The following is a 15,039-nucleotide window of genomic DNA, read 5'->3' as shown; positions in this document are numbered from 1 at the left end:
GTTCAATAGGCTCCTTCATCCTTTCATTGCTCCAAGGCAAATTTCTACACATTCCCTGGCAGATGTTTGCCTTGTGATAAATATTATTTCTCCTTCTTCCTTGCAGCTTGTTAGGATTTGTATTGCTGCCTCTCAGGATCTTGTGGGTTGGGGATCCATTGTGTAATAGCCACAAAAGGCAAAGAAAAAAGCTCTCCACAAAAGCCTGATAGTGCCACTGGAAATAATAGCAGATTGGGGTGGACATAAGAGAAGGTGTCACAAAATGATGAGATAGCAAAAACAAGCATGCTGAGCAGTCGAGCAGCAGCCTACCTGTAGGATAGATATTTTTTTGAGATTTCACAGTCAGATAGGTTTAAAGGAAGGCTGTGAGGTTTCTTTGAGGGTACACCAGGAGACTAGTTTTGGGGCTGAAGAGCAGCCCTGGAAAAAGCAGAAAGTTGCTAATTTATAAATGTGGGATATTAGAAGTTGGCATTCTGTGATGCTCTGGGACAGGCAGCACTTTGTCAGCACTGGTGAAGCACTCCTTTTGTCCAAAACAGCAGAAAAGATGTGAGGTTATACAAATCTAGCAGATACAAGCCTGACCTGGACTAAATCACAGATGCATTTGGCAAAGCATTGAAATAATATCTAGCACTAGGAAAAATTCAATAGCTAATGAAATTCAGAAAAAACCCCAAGAGCCAGGATCACATTCATTTGCAGTTCCAAGGAGATGAGTGACATACTCAGTCTTTTGACTTTCCAACTTTTACCATCCTGTTTCAGAAATCCTTTGCTCTGGTACTGAATACAGTGCTTTCAAGCAGCAGGAGCCCTCTATCCCAGGAGGGAGTTTTATCTAGAAACTTTCCCTTCCTAACATTATTTTATATTAGCTATAGAAAGTTAACTGGAGAAGAAAAAAAAAAAAGAATACAATTCAGCGAAGAAAGATACAGATCGTGGGTCCTCTCAAGGGTTTTTAACCATGAATCCGGTGCCCAGTAAAGAATGTATGAGAGTTTTGGATTTTTATCATCAGACCCAGATCTCTTCTCTTGTATGAAATCATGCAATAGCTCTTAAGTGCAGAAAGGCTGATAAATCATCGAGCCCACCACCATCCACAATGATAAGTACAACCTGATATGAGAAATCACTAAAAACTGAAGATGCAGCCAGAGATAGGAGAGAGTTTTGGGGCTCTCCCATCCACACATACATGAGGATCAACCCTGGAGAAAGCACTGAGATCCTTGTTTTAAAATGAAATGGGTGAGAAGCAGTGAAAGATGGTCAGAGAATCCAGCTCCCAACACCAGATGAGAACTATTTTTTTACGAGCAAGGAAAAAGATACCCATTAAGACAACGTGGCTTTTTCTTCTACCCAATACAAGGCTCTTATTGCTTTGTCTATGTTGAGGCATCCTGGCAGGATGGGAGATGATCTGTAGAGAGTCTCTGCTGTTGCTGTCACTGCTGATGTGTCTTTCTGGGGGGATAAGCAAAAAGATTTCTATTCAGGCTCCTATTTGAAGTTTTTCACCCAATGCACTTAAAAATCAGAAATAAAAGGCCTTGTGGAGCAAACAGCATTGAAAAACTTTTGTTGTCCTTACATAGCTGGAATTATACAACAGCATCACAACATTTCATAAATAAACTTTATATAACATATAACAGAGTTATTTGGGGAATCAAAGCATCCTCTGGCTCATAGGTTTGATCACCCAGTGTCAGGACAGAAGCTTTTTGCTTCACAATCAATGCTTTCTTTTCAAATTATTTCTGAACCCCTAACACAACAGCAAAATGAAGAAAAAAGAATGCTCTGGTCATGGCTATGGCATAATGCAGGTGAGAAAGAATAATTTTTTTCTGAAATCTGATTGACGGGAGAAAGGGAATGAAAGCCAGTGACTCATCTCCCTTTGAACAAGGCTGGCTGACTTAGAATGTGGTTGCTCCAGCTGATATATTTAAACAAGCTCTTTTTGAGCAAGCTGAGGTTTCTGGGAGAATTGGCTGGAATACCAGATTAGAGAATTACTGCTGATAGCAAGGAACCCTAAACGCAGTGTTCAGAAAGGAAGCAAAATCAGGCAGTGGTATTGTTTGGCTGGAGTGATTAAATGCATTACCTTTTCTCCCATGGATATTTCTGCAGATTTAGGGAAAGGTAGTTCTGACACTGTGCCCAGGACCTGGCTGGCTTTGTGGATCGCATTCTGGGGTATGGCCTCAGGCATGGCTGAGGTGTGCCCAGATGTGCCTGGATGTGCCCAGTAGGTTCTCCTGTCTCACCCAGCCAGACTGGGAGGTGAAGTGGGAGGTGAAGGTCCCTTTGAAGGATGTTTTTGCAGAGGGACAGAGAGAGCAACAACCAGCACCTTGACAGCAGGAGAGGCTGTCTAGGGTAGGTCCTGGCTGCAGGAGTTCACCTGAGGGTGTTTCTCCCTGGATCTGCCCACACCTCCCTTGAAAAGAGAAGCAGAGGGAAACCCAGTGGCGAGTGATCTGAGCTGTCTGAACAGGAGTCAGCTTGTGCCTAGGAACATTTTTAGGGTGTTAAACCTGCTGCATGGGCTGGCCAAGTGAGGTCTCTATCTGATCAGGGTACACGTCTCTCCCTCGTGCCATCTAAACAGGCTTTCTTGCTACATAGCAGCCCAAAAGCTCTTATATGAACAACAGTGCTGAGGGACAAGAGGGAAGAATACCGAGGACAAACCACCTCAGAGCTGCTTTTAGCCTCCTCTGCTCCCCCGCCAACTGCTTCTACAAAGCTACCAGCCATTTACAGTAAGAAAAACTGGAGTATGATGAAACATGGGTTAAAATAAACTGCCTCAGAAACGAGTAACCTCAGAGACAATCCTGACTGGTTTAAAGACAAAGGTGTGTGGGAAGCAGTCAATGAAAGGGCTCCAGGGCTGGTTGGAGCAGGACCACAGAGCTGAGATGTAATGGGCTGCCCAGGATACCTGCGTCTTGCAACAGGGTACACATTGCTCCAGCATATGGGTTTATGCAAAGCAGGGATAAGAGAAAGAGAAAGGAGGGCAGAGAAGATTATGTCTGCATCTGTATGACCCAGGTCTCAAGGCAATTTGAGTGGCAGTCGTTCTCACCAAAGCGTACGGAGTGGCCAAGCCATAAAGATGCTCTGTCTATGGGTCTGAGTCTTCCCCCTGTAACTGGGAACTAGAAGTTGTGCTGGCTGCCTAAGGTTTGAGCCAGGGGCTTGTGTTTTCAGTGCTCAGAAAAAAAATCATTGTAACACACCACATTCAGAAAAGAGAAGGCAAATTCCTTAACCGTTCAGGGAGCTGGGGTGCAGGACCTTACAGTTTCTCCTGCTGGCTTTGGAAACAAGATGGAGGGAAGAGATTCCCTTGGTAAAAGAACAGCTGACAGACAGAGGGGTTTTGCGAGAGGCTGGGATGGAGGGTGCAGAATCAGCCCTCTCCAGTTGCTCAGACATTACTGAGTTCAGGAGATGTGTCAGTGCTGTTTGCACTGGATCTTTTTTCTTGTTATTGTGCCCTGGGTGAAGGTCAAGTCGTTATCAAACAGTTACTTGATACTTGTGTGAGCAGTGTTTGGAGGTGGAGCTCAGGCAATCTGATACTGTGCTTGATCCCCAAATACCCTGGTCAGGTCTTCACCTTCTGTGGGTCACAACCTGCTGCACTATTGTGCAGAAACAGGCAGCAAACTCCTCTACTCCCCTGTGGATGAAGTCCTGCTGGGTGGACTCAAAGAACAAGCCCCTCACGCTTATCCATGTGTGGCTGAATTTTGCTACTGCTTGCATAAAGGGGCTGGAGACAAAGTATTCCTCTTCCCCCTCCAACTGGTAGGATTTAATCTTATTAAAAGTTATTTAACTCCAGCATAGACACCTCCATCTGAGCTGGTCACCTTACACATCTTTTAGAGTCAATGCGGAGAAACAGGCACTTCTAGGTACATCTCTTCTGCCCCACAGAGGACATCTACTTTGAGATAAAGCCCAAAGTTGTGCCTGCTTCTCTTCACTGGCTCAGAAGAGAGCCCAAGATATTTGGCTCATCTGGAGACATCTCCGTTGCAGATAGCTAAATTTCAGGGACATGAATCCCACTTGAGTTGTAGATTCCCAGAAGAAACCATTCCTCATTCAGCCCATCAGGACTATATCCTCGTGGCTTCCCTGTCCTTGGGACCCAGCCCTAAAGTCTCCAGCACTGATGGGAGGGTTTATAAACAGGGATCAATGCTTCTATAAAAAGGAAAGATGTTCCCAGATCTGAGGATTTATGTAAGGCATGGAAGGACAGCTTGGTTAGATGTTTCCATTTGTAGGACAGAATTGGCAAAAGAGCTGAAACTTGACTCTGATCTCCCTCAGGAAAGGCTGTTAAATTTGTACTAAGCTTTCAGGGAAAACTGGCTGTCTCTAGGGACAGTTAAATAGGATTTCCATTTGGAAATGTGCCCATAGCTTTGAGAGCTGGGAGTTTCTGAAAGCAAAGACCACCAAAAGGCACTGAGGCAGGAGCTGAACTAACTGAAGGCAAGATCTTCACAGCAGTTTTTGTCGTGCTCTTCCCTTTAATGAATGAGGGGGAGGATCAGAGGAATAATGGAATAATTCTCCTGGGATTCATCTTTTCTAATAGATTCTGGATACAGACATGATTGATAGATATACAGTTTGTGTTCCTCAATCAATAAAGTCATTCCTCTCATCCTGGAAGAAGAGTCTAAGATGTGCCAAGAGCCCTCTGGATGTGCCTGGTTATACAGATTGCAAAAGATGCCTGTCTCAGAGCAGGCACTTAATTTCAGGACACTTAAAATTAAAGTAGCTAACCTCACTCTTTGCAGTAAGTAAGTCGAGCTGAAGTAATACAAGAGGGGACTAAATAAAATCAGAACCAGGCCCAATATTTGTTTTCCTTTTTTGCATCAGAAGACACTTATCTTTTACTCGGTCTCCGTTATGGTCTATTCTTTATTGCAGATGAAACTGAACTGGTTCTTTCTCTAATGGCCTACATGTTCACTGCAGGTGTAGAGCTCATGGGTTACCCACGGAAGAAATTGCAGAGTTCAAAAGGAGGAAAGCTGAAAAACTCCTTGGCAAAAGGGCCTAGATCTGAGGTAGTAGCTGTAGGACAGTCCCAACGTAGCTCTGCTATTTAGTGTCTGCTTATGTGTTATTTGTCTGCACTTTGCTGGTTTTAGTGTCATGTCCTTTTTTTTTTTTTTGTCAAAAATATGTATTATTCTTTTAAAATGTCTCATTCAAAGATGCTCAGAACAGCAGTAAAGCTGTCTAAAGATAGTAGTAACCTTGTTGGGTGATTTCCTAGCAAATTTATGACTTATTATCACATTCTTTCCTGAAAGACATACAGTATTACTGTGTTTACCTGCAGTGGATTATCGATCCACTGGATGTCGATGTGCACTGTGCCAGGAAGAGCCCAGCCCATGGTAAACACAGACATAAAGCTGGAGTTCAAGCCTGGAAAAATCCAAATTGCCTGTTGTTGCTTTCCTGTAATGTGTATCTCCTGCCTAGTGTAATTCCATGTCTCATGACAGGAAACGGATGCAGCTCTGTTATTCATCACTATGGTACCTACTGGTACAAGAAAAAAATGTGGATTTAGGATGATTTGGTTGGAATTCAGAAGTTACATGGAGTATAACAGCATGACCTGAGCTGCCTGATCAAATAGGTGCTACCAGAGCAAGGCTGGCATATAAGCATGCACAACCACGCATGCACATAGAGGGTCTGATGTCCCGTGAAAATGCTGTATGGTTGGTTTTATTAATATCTCTGAAAGCAGCAATAATGCTTCTGCTCAGTGCCTCTGAACTAACTTTTACTTAATTTCCATTTTCTTAGAAAAAGGCAGAGGTGGATGAAAGCCCAGAGTGCCTAGATATAGGCTGGTTACAAACCCCTAAGATACACCATATCAAGCTGATAGATTACTCTAAAGACTAAAGCTCCATCCAATTTTCTTACAAGGATAAAACCCAGCAGGCAACTTTTGACTGTGTTCCTCTTTCCCAACCACAACTCTTAAAGATTCAGGGGGTGTTACTAGGCTGTTTTGTCTCCCTTAAGAGATTTTTAAATTTTTGTCTGAGGCTCTCCCTATTCTACAAGCTGGGCAGAAATTCTTCATTTAAAAAAAAAGATTTAAATATGGGACACACTGTGCAGAGACCTGCATAAGCACTACCATATGCGAACACTCGCTGCTAAACATAAGCTCCAAGGCACAGAAGACCTCCCTGCTGATCTACACCTGTGAGCACAAGCTATTCCTCCAAAGGCAGAGACAAAGAAGATCTCTCACTTTAGTTAGCCCTGTTTGAAAAAAACTGCACATATACTAATACAAGAACATTTAGTACTTATATCACCCACAGACAGACTTCTGCACTGAAGCAAGGCTGATTAGCAGTACGTTATAGAGAACAGAAGGTCCTCATTAGTCCACTTGGCTCGATTCATGGGAAATAGCAGAAAAATCAATAAGGCATTTATACCTGGAGCATTTCAACAGTCCTAGTTCAATCCTTCGTGTGTGCACGAAGCTTTCAATGGAGGCAATTATGTCCTCAACATCCATTTGTTCCCACATGCCCACTTGGTGGTTTAGTGATGTTTCCAGCTAACCTATTTTAGACATATATGATGAAAGGGAATGCGCCATAAATAACCTTGTTTTTCTTTGATAGCAATAAAGGAATGCTATACGAGGATCTCAGATGTGGTGATCTATAGTCCAGTCACCCAGTTTACAGCCCCATTAGTCTGGCACTGTAAACTCTTAACAGTCTCACAAGGTCCTTGTTAGGACAAGATAGGGATCCCCATCTCGGAGTATTTATATATTTTGGAGTATACATCTGGCCTGGAGTCTAAAGGAAGGCCAAGACTCTGCTTCTCATGCTCAGGAAGCGAATCCTTTAACCTTGAAAGAGTGACTGTGGACTCTGTTGTCCTTGGTGGACACCTGTTTTCGAAGAGAAGTGATGGTTCTGTCCGAATCTTGATAAAAATGTGCGGCAAAGCACGACGAACACCGAAGTGCACCTCCAGTTATCTGAAGAAAAACCTCTCGGCTATACCACTAGTGATCCTTATACTTTGTCCTGCAGTAGGATCTGTGATCTTAACAAGGACCTACTAACCCACTCATGCAAGTGGGATTCAGCCCCGAGCACCATGGTTTTCAGAGACACTTGTGCAAGGCTGGCAGATGAAACAGCAGCTGAAGACCACGTAGGATAAACCATGGCATCTCAAATACTGCTAGACAGTATCCTCAGGCAGCTGAATCCCACCTCTAGCACCTTACAGTGCTTCTGATATGGAGAAAGGGAGTTCTCTCCTTCAAGGCCCAGCAGAGAACGGTCCCACAGAGAGGTCAATGATTCCCCGTGGTCCCTAGATTGAGCTCACTTTGGAGATGAGACTTGGACTCCATGCAAGTCTGTCAGAGTTCATTGTGGAGTTCAAACGGGCAAGATTTCACCCCAATGTGATTGGTAGCTGCTGTATTTAGGGAGGGATCCATGGTGTATAAATCTTCGTGTCACATGTATTGCTCTTTGCTGACCTGCAGGTATATAAGCATACGGGTAGTGTGTCCAGCGTGGACAAAGGACCAGTCTGGGATCACCTAAAAGTACTGAGGCTCAGTTTTTTAAGTTATTTTCTCTCCCTTTTTCTTTCCCCTCAAGGCTTTGCCTCTCCCTGACCTCTCTTCCCATGAACTCAGCTTAGTGACAGGAGATCCCTCAAGGTTCTTTCTTGTTCAAGAAATACAGTAAACACCCAAATCATTGCATCTTGCTGGCCAAGCCGTAGACTAGCAAGGTGTGACTGACCAGCAGTTAAGATCTGAAAGCTCATTCAGGACGGGGTTTTTGATAAAGATTCTCTCTGTCCTCAAAGGTGAAACCCACGCCTACACAGACACCCAATTACAGCGTACTCCTTCAGCCCCACTGCAGGGATAATCTCAGATGATTTTGCCTGCATGATGTCTCCAAAGATTAAAACCAGAACTGCAGAAACCACTCATTTCCATTGATCTTTTTTCCCACCATATCTTTTTCTTCCCCCTTTCTTCCACTCTATCAGCTACTTCTCTCTTGGTATGCAGGGCAACACACTGGAAGGCATATCTTCTTCATCCAACACCAGAAAGGCCTAAAGAAAAAAAAGAAATTTCATTTCCTTAGTAGTTGCAAAACATTTGGGATCATCTTTGACAAGGGCATCAGCAATTTCTCATAAAGTTCAATGAATGAATTTTCAGGGTGGATCCTAAATCCCATTGTGTTGATACATTTGGGTGATTTCTTAAGATTCAGAAATTTGCCTTTAGATCTCTTTCCTCTTTTTTGCCCTTGGTTGTCCTTGGCTGCCCTTGGTGTCCCACTGAGTGTGAGAGTGAAGGCAACATGATGTGTGCTGAGTTTGGAGGTCCTGGCTCTTCTCTTGTTTTATCCAGATTTAATAGCCAGTCCTCAGGCACAGGTAACTAGACCATCAAACACCATCTGCAGAACCTTAGGTCAAATAATAAAATACGATTCCCTTGAATGATAGCAAAAAAGCATTAGATATGTAGTGCTACAATACAGGGTGTCAGAGTGGTCAAGCCTGCACACCTGGTTCTAGAGCCAGTGCTATTAGTTGACTTTGCTATAGTCTGATATATATTTTTTAAATTATATTTATATACTTTATAGATATCTAATAGATACTTTAAAGACAGCTCACCCTGTGCTGTCATTAAGGGCAGTTTCATTAGGCTGCTTAACAATTCTATATTAACAATTGGTCATTAGTGTGAATAGTCCTTGGGCCTAATAATATTCATTCCCCTCCTTTCAAGACCTCATATCTCACACCTTGATATAGAATCATAGAATCACAGAACGGTTTGGGTTGGAAGGGACCTTTCAAGGTCATCTAGTCCAACCCCCCTGCCATGGGCAGGGACATCTTCAACCAGATCAGGTTGCTCAGAGCCCCGTCCAACCTGACCTTGAATGTTTCCAGGGATGGGGCATCGACCACTGCTCTGGGCAACCTGGGCCAGGGTTTCACCACCCTCAGCGTAAAAAAATTCTTCCTTATATCTAGTCTGAGTCCCTCCTCTTTCAGTTTAAAACCATCACCCCTTGTCCTATTGTTACGGGATCCCTGCTTCATGTAGTCAGTTTTACATATATTTCTATTCTGAAGTAATTGCTTGTTCATTGTACACAACAATGGTGTGTACAATTTAAAACCATATATATATCTATGTATAATCACAACAATTTCTCAGCTATTTCTTTTTAATATCTATATAATCACAATGGTGTTATTGGTATGGGTTGGCATTAGGTTCTTTTTGGTTTACAACAGCTGGAATTATATTTTCTTCTATTATGCACAGTAAATTTGATTTTATATGATACTTTATGTAGGACAGGACAGCTGCAGAGTTGACACTTACCTAAAGCCCTGCCATTCACTCAGCTTCTGGCCTTCTACGAGTCCTTGGTGTTTGTTTTGTCTCTGAAACACCCATTATGTTGTAATAAATCTGTGCCTATTGACAGATGGTAGAACCTGGGCATCATGAACACTTGGAGCATCATAACAAATGATCCTCTTCAGCTCCATCACATCAGTTTACTAGCCTGGATCTAGCTGTAGTCTCTCAGCCCAGCTTTTAAGTCCTGGTACTCAGCAGAGCTCGTTCTGTCAGGAACAGTGCCAGGCTAAGGCAGCAAAACCACACCTGGATCTGAGATGGACGTCAGGGCTTTCTGGTTCTCTGCTCATCCTGTCTTGGGCTTGGTGAGATCATGGGGCTGTCAGAGCAGCTGGACCTTCAGATTTCTCACTAGTGGCAGTGAATGACCTTAAACCTGGAGAAGCCCGGCTGATTTCTTACCAGCTAAGGGCTTTATGCGGCTCGTGATGCAGTTAGGAATGTTTTTCAGGAGCAGCTGAAGTCCTTTGGTTGTTTTTATGTAAATGTAATTTACATTTGTGAAGTGGATATCCTTGGAAGAAATCTCTGTGTATCCCATTAACCCATGGAACAGCTCCAGTGGTTGTATGGTTTACTAGGACCACCGCATCCCTGCCGTTCTCTACCAACATCCCTCCTTGCCCGATGCTTCTTGATGGCTTTGAGAACATCTGTTGTTTCTGCTTTGTCTGACACAAAGTGATGCAAAACGAAAGGCTATTCCTTAGTGAGCAGGGCTGCTAACTCCTCCTCTCTTCTCTGTTTTACAGCCACAACTGGCCAGATGTCCTGACCAGGAAACTCAAATGTGTCCTGAGGGGGACAAAGAGGACACTGACAAAAGCAACCTTTAAAGAGCTGGGGAGCATGAAGGAGGCCGGAATAAGTGCTGAAGAGGATGAAATCTGAGAAGAGCACAGCAAAAAAACTAGTAAGATCAGGATGGACACCTTGAAGCCAACCCAGCAGAGGAGCTCACACCCTCCATTTAATTCCCTTCCAGCCAAAAGCAGTATAATTGATGAAGCTTCTTAGCTCTTGCAGAGGGTGAACCTGAGCAGGCAGATGAATCCTGACCATCATCTCTTGGGAAACTGGGCACCAACTCAGAGCTGTATGTGTGTGTTTTTGGCAGGGGTCCATTGGGGAGGAAAGTGATGGTGGTGGTGATGGTAGTGCCAGCTCTTCATCAGCAACTGTCACAAGGGTGAGCCCAAAGAATATTTTAGCTAGGTCTGCATGGCAGCACAAACACGTCTGGCTGCACTTGGGCCTGGATTTGAACAATAATGCCAAGTGCTAAAATGGTTTAACTGTTTTGCATTATATAGATTTTTCTTGTTGTTGTAGGAAACTCTGGTTTCATGAAAATCGGTGCAATTTAGAAGAAAGTGGGTTTGACAACAACAAAAAATATTTTTTACTCCCCCACAAGGGGAAATTTTGAATCAAAATGTTTTGTTCCTATATGTCAATTTAAGATGAAACATTTTCTTTTAAATTGACATTTCAGCTGCAAATGCCATTTTAATGCTATTTTCAAACTGAAATGACAGTTTTGAAATGAAACAGTTTGGTATGAATCAATATTTGTTTCCAAATGCCAAAATGTGATTCTGCTCAAAATGTCAAAATATGTCATCTCTGCAATTCAAGATCTGAACTGGAAGAACATTTTGTTTCACTTTATACACACATACATATAGCATATCTAAAACATTTTACACTTTTCATCCCAAAGCAGGATGAAAACGGAAAGCCAAGATATTGGAAAACTGAGATGCAGAGAATGACATTCTGCAGTTCCTTCAGCTGAGTAATACTAATGAGAGATAAATTTTCTTTCCTGCAAAACTGGAGCTGAGGGAACGAAAAGTACATCACTTAAGCAGCGCAAAGCCTAAAACATATCGTTTTTTTTCCTTCCCAGTCTCCAAGTGGTCTCAAAGGCACTTGTCTTCAAAGTAAGCCTCCCAGTGGGTAAAAATACCTTTCTGCAAAGGGCCAGCATTTGGCCTGTAGGCACTTCTCACGGAGCACACTTCCTCAAGGTCAAATAATTTTGTTGTTGGCCACTTCTTCTTCCAGGTTTTTTACTCCTGTTCAACATCTGGCTTCTAACGATCTGCTGGGAATTGTTGTTCTCTCTTCTGCAAGGCTGAAGAGAACAGCAGATATAGTAATTTAATCAGTATTACCACCTGAAGGTGCTCATTGAAAACATGGAGACTTTTCTCAAGCTCAGTTTGAACTCTTCTCATCAGAGCAACCAGAGCAGATTTTTATCATTCAGATGATAAATAAGAGTCAACAACCACTTGCCAAACCTTCTTTGGTTATTGCAAACAATTGCCTTTATGAAACAAGGCAAGCGAGACTCCACAAAGCTAAGGAAGATATTATTTTCACAACTAATTCACTGTAGCAAGTATAAAACACATGAACTGTCAAAGTAAGAGCTGTTTGGAGTATAAACATCTGAAAAGTGAAAATGGAAGGGAAATTTGTTAATGTTCTTTAATAATGAGATTTTACTCTGTGGCACCTGGTTTTGTGAAAGAAGCTTTTGCCTATTTAGTGATGTGAGTTGATATTCCGGGTGGGAGAAGTTGGCCCTCGAAAGACATATGTCGAAAGGCTCATACTATACTTGAGCTGTCAAAGAGGGCTTAGGAAAGCTTTAACCTTCTGCACTGTGCTCACCCTCTGTTTGCAGATCCATTCAGGAATAAAGTCCTACGCAAGACACATGGGCCAGGCAATTCTGACACAATATACCTCAATATACAGTTCCAGGGAGGGACATTATGTGGATTGGTCTGTGCAAACGTGAATTTAAAATCAAACAATTTCTGAGTAATTCATGTCTTTTCCATTATTTTCCCATGTTTAAAACATTGATCAAGCACAAATACAGGCTGGGAGATGGGTGGATTGAGAGCAGCCCTGCAGAGAAGGACTTGGGAGCGTTGCTTGACCAGAAGCTCCACATGACCCGTCAATGTGTGTTTGCAGCCCAGAAAGCCAACCGTGTCCTGGGCTGCATCACCAGCAGCGTGGCCAGCAGGTCGAGGGAGGGGATTCTGCCCCTCTGCTCTGCTCTGGTGAGACCCCCCCTGCAGTTCTGCGTCCAGCTCTGGGGTCCTCAGCACAGGAGAGACAGGGACCTGTTGGAGCGGGTCCAGGGGAGGACCACAAAAATGATCAGAGGGCTGGAACACCTCTGCTATGAAGAAAGGCTGAAGGAGTTGGGTTTTTTCAGCCTGGAGAAGAGAAGGCTCCAGGGAGACCTTGTTGCAGCCTTCCAGTACCTAAAGGAGGCCTACAAGAAAGCCAAAGAGGGGCTTTTTAGTAGGGCCTGTAGTGATAGGACAAGGGGTAATGGCTTTAAACTAAAAGAGGGGAGATTCAGACTAGATGTAAGGAAGAAGTTCTTCACTGTGAGGGTGGTGAGACACTGGCACAGGTTGCCCAGAGAAGTTGTGGCTGCCCCATCCCTGGCAGTGTTCAAGGCCAGGCTGGATGGGGCTTTGAGCAACCGGGTCTAGTGGAAGGTGTCCCTGCCCATGGCAGCGGGGTTGGAACTAGATGATCTTTAAGGTCCCTTCCAACCCAAACCATTCTGTGATTCTATGATCAGTGCTGTTCTGTTATGTAGTGGTGTGGGTTCCACCAACCTGACCTTACGTGTTGGGTAAAGAGAATTGCAAGGTGCGGCAGGCAGAAAGCACATCCTCTCTATGGAGGACAGATGATCTCTCCCTCTGCTCTTGGTGTGGTGTTTCCATGCGAGTGAGTGTTACATCAATGGGTTTTTCTTGGAAAGGCCTATGTGTAGTCAAGGCTGGCCTCCAAATGAAAAGAAGTACCCACAATGATGTGCAAAAGGAGAATCATCTGGCTAAATATAGCCCTGTAAGGTCCAGTGAGACAGTCACCGAGGCAGGTCCCCTAACAGTCAGAGAAGGGGAACAGGCACTTCCCAGGGGTGTTTCTTAGGCTCTTCCACGTGGATACCTCTGTGTGTGCTGGGTGTCTCAGCTCCCATTACACGTAATGGAGATCAAGTCAAAAAGTCCAAGGAGCCTAATGACTCAGCTGAACCTAAAATGGGTGCCTACATCTGGCTAGCACAGTCACCCCTAAACTTCACTACTATTGGAATGTCTCCATTCAAGCAATGGGAGCCTGGTGCATGCGGATATACCCAAATGGACATACCTGTGACGCAATTCAGCTGCTGAAACACAGGTGCTTAATGACGTTTAGGATGCCCTGGAGTACCTGCAAATCCAGACAGAGCTGATAAATAAGACAGGACCAGAGCCTTTCGCAATGGCAGCTGGAGGCCAGACAGCAGACACTAAGATCCGAAATAATACTAGGCAGGTATGTTTAATGAGATACACCTTTAAAGTTGGGTGCCTTAACCTGAAAATTAATCCCATCCTGGATATCTGCATTCAGATGGATGAACCATGCCCTAAAAGTGCTTGCCATCGACTCTAACAGGAGCTGCGCTGATCAGCTCAGGTGGAGAAACCTACATCAAGGATGAATAAAGTCAAGTTGGATGAACCTCACTCCCACGTAGTTATCATCACTGGGTCAGAGGAGGTGCTGGACTCCCTAATCTTTTCCCTGGGTCTGGAAATTCTGACACTTGGCTTGTCTAGAAGTGCTAACCCTCTCTGAAACACTTGTTCTTCCCAGTACACAGGCAAAATGGATGTAAAGGAAGATACATATGAGCAGAAAACATAAAATTTGTGAAGCGACTTGCCCCCTGAAAAACTTCCCACAAATCCATTTAGCTGGTAATGTGACAGTGAGCAGGAGGGACAGTGACCTTCCGTTTCTGCTATATATCAAATTAAACATTCGTAAATGCATGAGAAAAAAACCCACAACTCTCCTCTTCAGTCTACCACTATGCATATATTCTCCTTTTCAAAATCTACGCATACATACAGATACTTATATATTTCAATTTTGGGGTACCCAGTTTTTTATTTCATACTTACCTACTAAGAAATAGTCTTTTTCTTGTGTGTTTTTGTTAGTCTAAGAAAAGACATTTTTAAGAAAATGTTGGGTAGCCAAAAACTGAATTTTCCGGCTGAAGACGATTTAAACAAGAGGATTTCAATCCGCCCTTCTGCACACAGGTTTTGGATTCTTTCTTCAGCCTGTAGTCTTCTAAAGTAAACAACATTCTTTGAATTTATTTAAAAAAATAAAATAGTAAATCTGTGGGAAAGGGTAGCAGAGAAGCAAAGTTCTAATCACTGATGACTTTAGTAATCCCAGGATAATTCTTAATTCTCTTTGAAGCCAGTGGTGTTTTTTTCCTCTTCATTTCAACAGGAAGAGGCCAAGGACGCATCCCTGAGTGTGATAACCTCTAGTGTTAGAAAGCCATAAAATATATTTATATTTTCCTGGCATTGTTCTATTTAGAGAGGTTTAGGTTTACTCATGAGATTTCTTCC

At 43.3% G+C, this 15,039-nt stretch overlaps 2 protein-coding genes across 6 annotated transcripts in view; one reads left to right on the top strand and one right to left on the bottom strand.

Annotated features, from left to right (window-relative positions):
* Nucleotides 1-14,283, top strand: part of GUCY2F (guanylate cyclase 2F, retinal) — a 52,299-nt gene extending 38,016 nt beyond the window's left edge. For 4 of the 5 annotated variants that reach the window (XM_052812428.1, XM_052812430.1, XM_052812432.1 and 1 more), the window contains one exon: nt 10,318-14,283. In XM_052812428.1, coding sequence (XP_052668388.1) covers nt 10,318-10,456 — 139 coding nt within the window. In that variant the 3' untranslated portion in view covers nt 10,457-14,283. Of the gene's footprint in view, nt 1-5,049; nt 5,142-10,317 lie in introns of all 5 variants that reach the window. The other variant, XM_052812429.1, reaches the window with a different exon arrangement.
* Nucleotides 1-15,039, bottom strand: part of TSKU (tsukushi, small leucine rich proteoglycan) — a 314,781-nt gene that overhangs the window by 140,037 nt on the left and 159,705 nt on the right. The gene's annotated exons all lie outside the window — the stretch shown is intronic.

Source organism: Harpia harpyja, chromosome 17, assembly GCF_026419915.1.
Source record: "Harpia harpyja isolate bHarHar1 chromosome 17, bHarHar1 primary haplotype, whole genome shotgun sequence".
NCBI lineage: Eukaryota > Metazoa > Chordata > Aves > Accipitriformes > Accipitridae > Harpia > Harpia harpyja.
This window is presented reverse-complemented; position numbering and strand designations above follow the sequence as displayed.